Below are 14,470 nucleotides of genomic sequence, written 5' to 3'. Positions count from 1 at the left end.
TGTGTATTTACATAGACTACACAAATGTAGATTGTTTACTTCAGGCCTCAACGTAAAGAAGACAGAAAATATTTATTTTTATTTATTACCTGCATACTAGTGCACTAATAGAAGTTTTGGTGGACTTTTGTTTTTTATTAGACTAATAATAGCTGCTTTATTTAAGAATTTCATGTTAAAATTAGTTTTGGAATCAAGACATATTGTGAACTCTGATTTTCAGAAGGCTTTACATTTTTCTTAGAAGAATACCAAACATTTATTGCAGTTTTATGTTAATTTTATTTTGTCTTGAACTTCTGTGATAAAATGGAAATTATTGGAAGAACTTTCTTTTTGTTTTACTTAGATTAATTATTATTATTAACGTTTATATATATTGTAAGTAATCTGACATAGTTTTCTTGTTAAATATTAAACCATTGAAATTTCAATATAATCTGTTAAAAAAGTAGTTGCTTTGAAGAGCTTATTGTACCAGGTGTGTAAATATGAAACCGGAATTTTTGTATAGAAAATATTCGTTTATTGTATGAAAATGATAAAGAATATTTTATTCTGAATATTGTCCATCGCTAGCTAAACATTTTTTCCATCTACTGACAATTTATTAATGCCAAAAAAACTGTTAATCTTTTGAGGCAAACCAGTCATCGAGCCGTTTTTGTACATTTTGATAAGAAGTGAAGTGCTGCTCACATTGATGCAAATAAATAGTATTTAGACGCAGCCAAATCTAATGAGTAAGCTGCATACAAAAGTATTTACCAACTGAATTCCTCAATCGTTTCCTTGACTTGTTTTGCTGTGTGTGATGATGGTGCATTATCATGAAGCAAAATTACTTTGTGTTGCCTTTTTTGATATTCTGATCGTTTTTCACGTAATGCTTGATTCAAATCGATCATTTGTTGTCTGTAGCTTTCAGTATTAATGGTTTCAGCAGCTCATAATAGATCACACCCTTCTGATCCATAGTCTTCTTTCCATAGCAGTTTGGCTTTGAAATCGATGTTGATAGTTCTCTTGGAGTTATCATGATCTTTTACACTTGATTCTCAAAATATATTCACTTTTCATCACCTGTCACAATTTGATGGAGAAATGACTTTGTTTTGTACCTGGCGAGCAGCATTTCGCAAATGGTTTTTCAGTTTTCTTGCTGTCTTTCATTCAGTTCATGTGGAACCCATTTTCCCATCTTTTGGATCTTTCCCATGGCTTTCAAACGTATGGAGACGGCTTCTCGTGTTACATTTATTTGATCCACGAGTTGTTGCATTTGAACATCATCCTCATCCAACAATGCTTGCAATTTGTTGTCTTCTAACTTTTTCAGTGGTCTTCCACATTCTTTATTTCTCATGTCAAAATTGTCACTTTTGAATTTTTTAAACCACTCAAAGCACTGTGATTTACCAAGAGCATGCTCACCGTAAGCTTTGACGAGCATTCAATACGATTCTGCAGCAGTTTTCTTTAAATGGTAACAGAAAATCAATGCTGTCTACAAATCGTAGTTGGTAGGTACAAAACTCGACATTTTCAACGCTGATTAAAACTATGCTGTTGTATGAAACTTGTATTGTTGTGAGTTGAAAATCTTTGCTAGCTATCAAAGAAAGAAAAGAAAATGGTGCCAGTGATGCAGTTTGATGGTAACTACATTGACAGCTAGGGCCATCTATGGGCAAATTCCAGTTTCATATTTACACACCTGGTGAATCAAATTTATTTTAATTTTATTATGTGAACTCTACATATGTTTTTTATACATATTTTTTTGTAAAAATTTAGATGCTATAAATTAAAAATTATATTTACATGCAGTTTATCATTAGAATATGCAGGAGCTTTTTGATATATTTGCTGAGTATATATTTCCCTGAAATGCTTTTCAATTGCTAAGTAACATAGTATAGATTTTTTTGTGAAAAAAATGTGACCAAAAAATACATGCCTACACTTATCACATGGCAGAAGAGACTAATTTTATTAAGTTTATACAATTTTATGTATGTATAAAAGCACAGATCACTTTTTCAGTGATAATTGCTTAATAAAAAACTAATATTTTGATGTATTAGAAATCATGAAATTATTTATTATTTTAATATATATCTAATTATAATTAGACGATCATAGTTCTACATGGTAATATAAATTTACTGTTTTGAGATATAAACTTTTAAGCTTCTAAAACTGAATCGCTAATAAATGTTAGTATTTCAAAATTTAAAGCTTAAATGATAATTAAAGTATTTTAGTAATTGCACTAAAAATCATTTTCCTGCTTCTTATTAATTGATATAACATAATTTACTTATTTTCATTAAAAGGTTTTTGTTTGAATTTTCTATTGATAAAGAACTGTAAAATATGATTTTTCATCTTATATTTATACTTTCTTCCCAACAGCACTGTGGCTGTAGCAAAGACACCATGATACATTGACAGAGTATAAAAAAAATTATTAAATAGATAAGAAAGTACAATAGCCTAATAATTAAAAGTAAATAAGTTGATAAATTACTAGAAATTTCTACTGGCTCACTTACCCTATTAATGGAAACAAGAAATAAGGAAGTGCATGAGGAAAAAACTCCCATTTTAAAATTATATACAAATATAAACTTGTACTGTAATGTATACCCAAGCACCCTCATGTTTTACTTTTGTCAAATGTAAAATTTCCATGCTGTTACACTGTACATAGATAAATTCAAGTTCCTTCACTTTGTTACAAGTTATACATAGATAGCTTTATTTACAAGTCACATATAGGCCATTATAATCTTTTTTCTTGTTCTTAAACAAGATATGAGATGTAATTGGAGGGGTAGGTTTGCCTGTGGGTGGGAAAGGAGAAGCTTGTTTTCTCCTTGAAATGTCCTGAAAAGATGACCACAATATCTGTTCAGGAGAGAGTGGCATCCTGATTAGTGAAAACTTGTTTTCATTTCTTGGCAGATTACTTACTTCGCAAAATGGAGCGAGTTTGTGTCAAATTTTGTTTGAAAACCAGGAAATCAGCTTCTTAGACTTAAGAACTCTTAAAACAGCTTTCATAATAAATGTCTGAGCTGGTCAAATGTTTTTATCTGGTTCAACAAATTTAAAGATGGCTGCAAATCAGTTGAAGATGTCCACCAATCCAGCCAGCCATCCACTTAAAAATCAACAAAAACAATGAAAGTTCACGATTTAGTGCACTCTGACTGTAGATTTACTATTAGGGAGATGGCTGATGAACTGAATATAAGTTTCTACACATTTTAAGTTTCAGAAATAAAATTGACAACTGTTTTATGATTCAGTCACTTTTAACTGAAGATTTGAACATGCATTGGGTGTCTGTTAAATTGTCAGACCAGCAGGAACAACACTTACTCGAAGTGTTCCAAGAACTGATTAATCAAGCTGAAACTGACCCAGATTTGTTAAATAGGGTAATTACAGGCAACAAAATCATGGGTTTGTGAGTATTACCCAGAATCAAAAGCACAATCATTGCAGTAGAATGGTTAAAGTTCACGATGACCAAAAACAAGCACGACAAAGTCGGTCGAAAGTGAAGATAATATTGGCGATTTTCTTCAACTCTATGGTGTTGTGCATCACAGATTTGCCCCTAAGGAGCAGACAGTTAACAAGGAATACTATAAAAGTGTCCTGCACTCTTGTGAGACAAGAATTGGGTACTTCACCACTTCAATGCACCAGCTCATCATGCTTTCTTGATCGCAAAATTTTTGTCGTTCCACAACACCCTATTCCCCTGATTTAGCCCCTACAAAACTTCTATCTGTTTCCTAAAAATTTACAAAATTTTTCCGAAATTGAAAGGAAACTGATTTGACTCAGTTGAAGACATCCAGGAAAATAGAGAGAGCTTCTTAACACCCTTAAGAAAAAATTTCCAGGAATGTTTTCAAAAGTTAAAACACCATTGGAGTGAGTGTCTTCAATCAGCAGGGGTCTGTTTTGACGGAGACCCATCACATTACCCTGTAAGTTCTACCATTTTGAAATTATAAGCCCAATTTTAATATCTCACACCTCATTTATATATATGTTGTTACTGAGATTTAATTTTTCAGTTTGCTAATATAATCTTCAGGACAAAATACTTGAAAATTTATGTATTATAGATTATATTTACAAGCATTGTTTATGAAAATAATATAAAGTTTAAAGTGAATTCAGAATTGTAATAAATCAGTTTGTTAACTGATTTGATGCTGTAATCTATTTCTGTTCTGTGCTAATCTTCGATTACCACAGATATATTATACACCACATTTATTATATCCTAACCTCAGTTACCTTTTTCTGTTTTTCCTATTTTGCATGTTTTGCTATATAAATTACTAAACTTATTAAATAGTCTTGACAGTCATTGTAATTTTTATTATATCTATGTTAAATAGTACCAGATTTCCTCCTTTTCTTGTTGCTTAAAAGCTTTCCATCCAGTCTGTTTTTGATGTCAACCTTAATATGTCAGTCTGCTGTTATTTTATTTCTTGAAAAAAATTCTGTAACTTTGATTTATGTTAACCTATCTTAATATTATACTCATTTCTCTCAGATTTCATTACCTTTACTCTTATTTTTAAAATGAACCTCTCCTAGAATAGATCCATGCTCTTCAGTATTTCTTTTGGATTCTGTCAGCTCTTTCTGTTTGTCAACCATTTCTGATTTCTGATCAGTGAGTGATCAAATAATTTCATTAGATCTTATTTAACATTTTTATTTTCTCTTCTTGAATAGTTTGGCCACTCAGAACTGTTCTTTTTTCCTGTATACAAATTAATAAGTAATTACATGTTAAAATACATCCTTGTCTCACTTCTTTCTGAATTTCACCTTTCCTTTTTTCATGTTTTGCTCTAGATCATTTCTTTTCTTATATTTAATTTCAAATTTTCCTACAATTTTAAATGCTTTACTCTATTGTACATAATCAAGAACTTCTAATGCCAAGTAGGTAGTGTTGTTCATCTAAAAATTAATCCTAGGGCCAGAATGGTTTACTTTGTGGTACCCATGTTCATTTCACAATCAAACTGATTTTTATCTATATATATAAAGGTAACAGAGGCTTTTTGTGTCTAATACAGGTTTTTCAACTTAAAAGAGGCCCCATCACTTAGTTTAGTTTATAAATAATAGTTTATTGGCAAACACTTACAGATTTACATCATAATAATAATATGCAGAAGGTTTTGAAAATTATGTCCATTCACTTGTCAACATGTTTGACCTTGTTCCTGGCTACTCCTATTAGCTGTACCCTGTCTGTTTCCTGGATGGCATTAGTAATGTTTGTCTTCAATTGCTGCAGGGTGTGTGGATTGCTCCTATAAACAATTTATTTTAAGTAATGCCACAGAATGAAGTCTGGACTAGTCAGATCAGGGGATCTTAGTAACCACAATCATTTAGAAATAATTCTTCCACTAAAAGATTCTGTAGCATCACCATAGTAGAGTGAGCTGTATGGCAAGGAGTGCAGTCCTGTTCCAAAAGCAGTCACATTCGTACTTTTGCAGAAAGGCTATGAACTTTTAGCTAATTTCTTGGTAGGTGGCAGCATCCACACTTTCTTAAAAAAAAAAAGGGGTCTTATTATTCATCACCTTGAAACCACACACCACATGCCTATTTTTTATGGGTAAAAGGAGATTAAAAGATAATGTGTGGGTTTTCAGTATCTCAGGTCTAGTAGTTCTGATTATTAATATACCCTCCAAGGTGAAACCACACTTCCATCTGTGAAAAGCACTTGATCTTAATAAATGCCAGTGTTACCTCTAATGAAGTTCTTGAACAATTGACAGTAGTTAATACTTTTAGCATAATCAGCATTAGTTAACTCATGGAAAACCTGCATTCGAAACAGATAACATTTCAGCATTCTCCTCACTGTGGGCTCAACCTAGCGAAATATTTTTTTCCCAGCTTAGTCTCCAAAAAATTTATGAGCTCTTGTAACTGTCTCTACAATGTCCTGTATGACCTGCAGTGTTTATAGTTTAATACAATTAGAAATCTGATCTACTTTAGAAGTATATCACTTTAAAGGTTCTGTTTTAGTATGTCAGAAATAATTATATAAATTTTATGGATTTGAGTATAAATTGTTTTTTATTTTGTAGGTGGACCTCTAATGTTTGGTCCAAGAGGACCTCCTCCTCCTCAAGATGGGTTTGGTATGTTAGACAGAGAAGGAAGGCATAGACTGGAAGGAAATCCAGAAGATTATGAAATGATGTTGGTGCATGGAGATGAAGGTCCCCCTGGATTCGGTAGAGGTATGCCACCACTAGGTAGAGGAATGCCACCTCCAAACAGTAGAGGACCACCAGATATGTTTGATCCTATGGGTCCACCACCTATGGAAGGATTTGGACCACCAAGATTTGAACCAAGAGGACCACCTGAGGGTTTTGAACCGAGGATAAGGATAGAATTTTTCCCTCGTGGTAGAAGTTTAATTAGGCCAGATAATTTTGGACCTAGAATGATGGGACGTGGGCCAATGGGTAAGTAAGAAGTTTATTTTTTTATTTTCACTTTTGCTGTCCTGTTATTATTTTAGTATGAATTTCTGATGTCCTGTTAAATGAAAACAAATAATTGATGTTTCTGAATGGTAAAAGCAACTGGTATCTAGCATGATTAAAATTTTTGTTAGATTTTATTATTTAAGGCATTCTTCCTTCAAGCACTCTAATTATTTTTGTGATAATTTTTTATGTAAATTATTTTGATTTTCTTTGAAAAGTGTTCATTTTGTAATGTGCAATGATGCTTAAACTGTGGGGCGGTGACCGATGTTTGAAAAGGCTAGAAAAATCATTAATTTTTACTTTATATCACTGCACCTTGCCCCAGCATCTGTTAGTAAAAAAGAGATTATATTTCACTAAAAAGTAATTCTAAATCGTTATACTATTCTAGGAATAAGGAATAATTATACCTAAAATTATCCCATCACCTTAGTATGTAATAGGTTTTTATAATTGGTGATTTCATATTTCAATTTATTTAACTTTAGAATTTTATTCTATAAATGATCATTTCAACTCTTAATTCTATGAGGGAAAGTAAACAAGTAAAGGGAAATTTTTATTTCCCTCCTAATCCCATGTTTTGCAGCACTGACCGTTCTTCTGTAAGTCATTACCTCATACATCTGTTCACTGGAAGTATTGTTTCATTGTTAGTTATGTATGGTTGTGTTTAAAAGTAACTTAAGATAAGTGCTCCTTTGTCTGATGTTTAAAAGTAGTTCCTTTGCACCAAGGAATAAGTGTGTTGTGGTATAGTTCTTATAATCAGAAGGTATGAAACTAGTGATTATGTGTAGAATGTAGCAGCAAGCAACAGTTTAGAGGAGTTGATTTTTTTTTTATAGAAGCAAGCGTGACAAATGAATCATTTGCTTTAAAAAAGGATGGATTTCTCTCAGTAATGAATGAGAGTAAGATATGAATTGCACTCCCAAGAATAATGATAATGTTGAAGCAGTTAAATTATTTAAAAGTGAAACAGTTAACAGTGAGATACTGTCATTATTACTGAAGGCAAAAATCATTCCAAAAGGTATGACTTTGCTTCAGAGTAATACTTGACCTCAGATAACCAACAAAACATTCCCTTTGTCTTAAAGATTTTGGTTTTTGCTGGGTTACCCTGATCTGGGTCCAAGTAATTTTCTTCTTTCTGGGCCACTGAAAAAAGAGTAGCAAGCGAATTATATTTGTACTGATGAATATGTTATGGGAGAAATGTAAAATTGACTACGCACCAGGCCAAAAGGCCCTTCCAAAAAGGAAAAGCTTCTAAAAGATGAAGTAGATATAAATAAAAATAATAGATTTTTTAATTAATTTTTTTGAGCCCTTTATAAACAAGACCATATAAGTAATGTTACTTGACGATTCTGTCTTTATTGAAGAATCTATTACTTTGTTATACTGTAATACGTTTGTGGAATAAAAGTATTGATTATTAACAAGATAGTATGAATATAATTTATTTATATCAGGAATGTAATTTCATTTTAGTAGGTTTACATTGATTTGTAAGCTGCTTATTGTAAATTACCTACGAGTACAATCTAATAGTTCAGGTGCACTGGATGTTTGTACTTTTACTCGTTTTTATTCTAACAGAGACATAAACGCTCAGATTACTTGTTTTAACAGTAAATCATATCAATAGTAAAAAGATATATTGAATTATGCAGTCTTTTGGAACAAAAATACTACAGAAATCTTTAATGATGATAATTATTTAGGATATATGAATAGTATGTATTTTTCAGCCTTTTTTATATTAATGAAATTTTAATGAATTGTCAAATTTATGTTCTAATCACTTTCTTAATTTTATTTATTTTAAATTAAAGGGTAACATTAATTAGTTTTGTTCACAACATTAATTGCAATCTTCCATTTGTGATTTCAAAAATTATTTTAATCACCGATCACATTTTCTAATGACACTTGTACCAATCTTTTCCGTAGTTATTAACAATATTACAGTTAACAATATACAGTTTTGCTAATCATTTATCAAAAAAGTATGTTTGTGATTCACGTGGCAAATATATTTGCACTCAAAAAAAATAATATGAATGTTATACTAAATTAGTTTATTTATCAATAAGTAATAAAGCAATATTACAGTCTGTAGATCTTGTCATAATTTATTAAGGTAAAAGAATTATATTACTAAAAGAAATTTTATAAAATTTATAATCAAATACACTAGAATACAATAAAAAAAAGTGATGCAATATGAAAATGTTAACAGAATGCAGTAAAAAAGTATATTTTTTCATTGTATAATAATATTTTATGGAAATAGTCATAACAATTCAAACAAAATGTTTTACATTAAAACATTTGATATTTTTAACATTTTTCCTTTACATTTTGCAAGGCTGTAATGATCGAATAGTTGCAAGATGTTCTGCAGAAAAATATTCTAATAGAAAAACTATTATCTTTAAATTAAAAAGAATATTAATGATCCAAGTGCATATGTATAGTCTTGAGTTACAAAAATTGTTTTCTCTTTTGGTTGATATGAGTGTTATAAGTAAGACAGAAAAAGAAAGCTTGCTGAAAAATGAGTGTATCGAGCCAAAAGCAGAAGAGCAAGAAAAAAAATCTTAAGAACACAACTGAGCGATCTAACAGACTAACATTAGAAGATTGAGACAGGGTAAATAAATCCTGTTCTTTAGCAAAAAAAATTAATAAATCCTGTCATAATTCTTTAACAAATAAATTCTGGAAAATTTAAATCTCATGCCAGTATATTTACATTATTTTACATACAGTACCATCACTTTTGCAGACTCTTGTAAAAAAAAAATCACTTGTTTAGAATGACTTCCAAAGATTATTTTGAATTTCATGATTAAGTAATGTTATTGTGATCCCAGGTTACACAAATACTGTCGACAAAATTTACTTATGGGAGTTCATCATTTATAGCACACTCATAGGATGCACCACACTCTGTTTTCACAAACCAGTGTGACATGAAATTCACCTTGTACTAGTGCCCAGGCTATGCTTAGTATTCTGAATCACATGATGCTTCATTAACAAGATTATTTACTTGGCATTCAACAAAAACAAACACAATGAACATGATCCTTGTTTGTAAATACATACTAACAGAAGAAAAAGTTTTCATATTTGGAATTCGCCTTCCAGAAAATTTCTCCTGATATTCACAAGCAGTTTCAGAATTTCCATTACAAAATCCATAAACAAAAATTATATCAGCATATTCCTCATTAGAAAATTGAAACTGCATTTTAACACTACACTTCCTTTATCTGTATGATAATTTATGACAGCAGTTTTAAATGAACTACACAATTTTCATTGTTGACCAGCGTTAGTACTGTAAACTTAAAGAATAAATTTTTTTAAATATTTCTAAAGTAACATATATTTCAATTTAGTTTTTTTACATAATTATTTCATTTTACCTGTATAATTATTGAATATACACAGGAAAAATATACTTTTGTACATTCATATTTTTTTAAAAATTATTTTAAGTAATTAGCATTTTTGTTAGTAAAAAGAATGTTGATTGGTTACTTTGTTTTGCTTCAATAAAGACCTGATTTTTTAAAGGTTATTTACTTTTTACATTAATTTTCTTCTTTTTCAGGTCCTATGTTTTCTCCTAGAGGTCCTGCAGGTCCTGGCCCTATTGGTTTGCGAGGACCCAGACCAGGTTAGTTAAAAAAAAAATTATTTTGATGAATATTTTATTTCAGTTGAGGTTTTTATTTATTTTTTTGCATTTTGCTATAGTAAAAGTAAGAAAAAATTTGAAAGGGAAGTTATCAAATTCCCTTTCAAATTTGAAAGGGAATTTGATAACTTCCCTTATTCATGATACATATCATGAATATGGTATGTATCATACCTATGGGAAGTTATCAAGAAAGGGAAGTTCGTCATATAGCAGAAGCCCCTCAGTACTGAAAAGTCTAAAGTGAGGGATGCTTGCCAATAAAAAGCAATTAGAAATAGTGAATCAGATGATGCGTGCAAAATAGCTTCAACTTTTTATTATACAACTGCTGACCATTTTATGAACAGTCTATTGTTTGCTGTTGAAAGTTATGGGCATGCATTAATGAATAAGTCTAGTTTTACAATCAGTTTAACTGTCAACATTAAAATATGAAGAATGAACTGAAGTAAATTAAACTTAAGTAAATAAACTGAACTTAAAGTAAATTTTCTTGAAATTTATTCATTCTGTGTTTTTACCATGGAAATTTCTATTTACAGACTATATTTACTTTATATTTACAGAGTATATTTACAGACTATACGGGAAAAATTTCTATTGATTGTATATAGGTGGGTACCGAAAATGTTGTGCATTAGAATATTGAAGGATGAAATTTAAACATGAGAGATAGAGAAAGAGGGAGTGACTTGATCCCCCGTTTGAGTGGTGATGACTTTATCAATTAGTAGCAACAATTTAATTCTAGCAGTAAAAAACTCATAACTTTACAAAAACCTTTTTACTTCCTTGTACGAAGTAAAGGAACTATTGTGATCGTGAAAAATTTCTGTTTTCAGATTTCAATGTAAAAATATCCATTTTAGTTTTGGCATGACGTCTGTATATACACATACATATGTATCTCGCATAACTCAAAAACAATTAACCATAGAATGTTGAAATTTTGGATGTAAGACTGTTGTAACATGTAGTTGTGCACCTTCCCTTTTGATTGCAACTGACTGTACCAAAAGCCCAAAATCCAATTTTTTTTGGATTATAATTATTAATCTTTGATTGTAAAAAAAAATATGTATATGTAATTTAATAGGCATACAAGTAAGTAATCTGATGTCCACATCAAAGTTTTTGTTTTTATAACTATAAGTTATAAAAATTTTGTTTTTATAAGTTGCCCACTGTACAAAAAGAAAAATTTCTTGAAGCTACAAAAAATAGTGTAAATAAGGGTAATTATTTTCTGTGTCTTGCAGATGAATAAAATCTGACATTTATGATACAATAAACCCAAATCAAACGTAAAATTCTTGGATGAGATTTTTTAGGGTCACAGAAAAAGCCAAATTCATAGCTGAGGAACCTTCTGGGTAAATATAGGTCGTCCTGTTAACTCAAAATTTAATATAATCCTATTAAGCAAGTTTTTTCCATGCACTGACATCTAAATTACTTTTAAAAAAATACAAAAACTCTGATCTAATTCCAGATCAATGTAATTAATACTGGCTTAAATTCATTTCGTTTAATTAATTTAGATTTGTATACTGTATTATGATTGTGTTTCAGACATTAAAATTTGGTAATTAATTTTATAAAATCATTTGCTACTTTAAAGAACTGAAATTCAAAAAACTACTTGCATAAGTAGTTACAACAACCAACAGTAGTTAGTTGTTGGTATAACTGATATAGAAGCCAGAATATCTAAACCACCAAACCAGTTGGTTGGTTTTGCATTTTCACTCCATTTTTAATTTATATTCATCTCTGTCCAGGGAATATTTGTTGTGTGTCTGAACTTTCTTAAATTAATTTTTTTCAGCACATTGGTCTTGAATCATTTGATATTTCCCCTCTTGGATTATATCTATAACTTTCCATATTTACCGTTTAAAATTTCTCCCAGGAATTATGCATTCAAAGAAATTTTTAATCGGTTTTTTTATTATATCTAAAGTAATAATGCTCATCACTTAGAAAGGCACTTTAAATTTATTGTGAGTAAATTATGCGTAAAATTTTTGTCATTGGATCTTAATATATTTCATCACTGAATTATTTATCATATTTATTTACTTATGTGCTATTTATTTATTATATGTCCTTAAATGTTTTAGGAATTTGGGACGAGGGACAAGGTGTGCCACCACAGCGAGGTGTTCCTGGTTTTCCACCTCCTAGAGGATTCCCACCACCTGACGTATCTCCAGAAGAATTCAGCCCTCAGAGACCGCGTGGTGGTCTTATAACTCGAGGTCCTATGCGAGGGAGGTTCCAAGGGCGTACTGATCGTAGAGGTTCAAGGTGGAGCAGTGCATCACCACCACCTGAAGACACTGGTGATCAACAAAATCAGCAGCAAAGTGCTGAAAAGCCATCAGTAGATGTATCATCAGATGAGACAAATACACCATCAATAGATACTCTTGGTCAGGAAGCTATGGAAGTAACAAGTCAGGGGGAATTTTCTGAGCCCATCAAGATTTCTGTATCCGATAATCCTCCACCGTCATTAACTGACACATTACATGAATTCAAACCACCTGAAGCAGATCATTTTACATCTACAGAATCATCAGCAGAATCTGTAGTGCCAACAGATTCATCAATTTCAGGGGAAGGAGATCAGTCAGAAATGGATTTAACACCAGCAGAATCTGCACCACAAAGTGGAAGTGAAGATATATTACGACAAGAAGTCCCAGCAGAAGTTCCTGTTGTACCTCCTAATGTAGCAGAACCTGCAACAGTGGATGCTTGTGGTTCATCTGATTTGAGTAATGATACATTATTAGATATGATTACTAACAATAATCCAGCAGTTAATAATAATATTTCTGATGTTATAGCAGATCCTTTACCATCAGAAAACAATATAGTTCCACCATCAGTGTGTGATAATATTTTTACAAATATGACTGAAACTGAAAGTAGCAATGTACTCGGTGATTCGTCCATTAGTGATGTTCCACCTCAAAATGTTAATGTAGAGCTAGAACCTGTTACATTAGAAAACAATGAAAATCCAGTATCATCGTCATTGAGTTTATCAGAACAGCCTTCAGAAACTGAATGATACAATTAATGTAGTTAATGTTCTTTCTTCTTTTTTTTAAATAAATTCTTGTAAAAACAAATAAAATGTCTTAGTTTTGAACATTTTATTTTTGACTTCTAAAAAAGTATTCAGCACATAAATTTAGTTTTCATGCATTAATAACCTTTATAATACCGTCTTGATGAAAAACATAGTGTTATTCAGTTCTTAAAATAACAAGTTGATAATAACATTGGAACTTGCGCCAGTTCTAGTCTTGTTTTTTTCTTTTAGTTATTATATTTTGTCATTCTATACATTGAGTATTTGACCAGTGCTACCTAGTGAGTTAAAAAGTGAACACAGGATTTTTAATTCTTTGGTGTGTGTGTGTGAATGAATTTTCAGCATATGGTTACCAAAGATTAGAAACTTGACCAAGTGATACTTGATACGGTTTTGAGATATTACTATTTAAAAAAAAACTTTATTATAAATAATTTATTCTTACATTGTAATTATTAATATTAGAATTGTATATTATATTTATTCTGATACAGTGGTGCTTTAATATAAATATATCATTTTATATAGTTTTATTTAACTGATTAATTAATTGCAAAGCGTTATTATTCTGGTTTATTGTACAGAAAAAAAAAATTAACATATATTTATTATATATATATAAATATTATATATTTTAATAAATTTGTATATTTTTCTATTTATTTATAATATATTTTATCAAGTTTAAATGTTTATATGGTATCTTTATATCACTTTACACAAAATTTGATGAAGTATGTAGCTTGGGTCAAGTTGGTTCCTGTGTTCACGCAGCAGCGCTACGGAGGAAGGACTGAACACGCGCTTGCGCTCAAATTGAGTGTCAAGTGCAAGGTACGGTGTAGGGTTCTTATATAATATTATGATATTGTTTATATATATATATGTACATGTATTGATTATAATAAATAATATTATAGCTTATACTGTCTTTATGACAAAAAAAAAATATATATATATAAAAAAAAATAGGCATCACAAGGAAATAAATTTTTCTGAGTGTATAAATACATAACATTTAAAAAGTCTTGCTTCCAGATGAAATTAATGAATGTTGAT

The 14,470-nt window shown here is 30.4% G+C and overlaps 1 protein-coding gene across 5 annotated transcripts in view; it reads left to right on the top strand.

Annotated features, from left to right (window-relative positions):
* Positions 1-14,053, top strand: part of Isha (Insulator su(Hw) mRNA adaptor) — a 113,413-nt gene extending 99,360 nt beyond the window's left edge. For 4 of the 5 annotated variants that reach the window (XM_075371882.1, XM_075371881.1, XM_075371880.1 and 1 more), the window contains 3 exons: positions 6,165-6,551; positions 10,213-10,278; positions 12,426-14,053. In XM_075371882.1, the coding sequence (XP_075227997.1) occupies positions 6,165-6,551; positions 10,213-10,278; positions 12,426-13,384 (1,412 nt within the window). In that variant the 3' untranslated portion in view covers positions 13,385-14,053. The remainder of the gene's footprint in view (positions 1-6,164; positions 6,552-10,212; positions 10,279-12,425) is intronic. The other variant, XM_075371879.1, reaches the window with a different exon arrangement.
* The last annotated feature ends 417 nt before the right edge of the window (positions 14,054-14,470 follow it).

Source organism: Lycorma delicatula, chromosome 7, assembly GCF_047948215.1.
Source record: "Lycorma delicatula isolate Av1 chromosome 7, ASM4794821v1, whole genome shotgun sequence".
In the NCBI taxonomy this organism is placed as follows: domain Eukaryota; kingdom Metazoa; phylum Arthropoda; class Insecta; order Hemiptera; family Fulgoridae; genus Lycorma; species Lycorma delicatula.
This window is presented reverse-complemented; position numbering and strand designations above follow the sequence as displayed.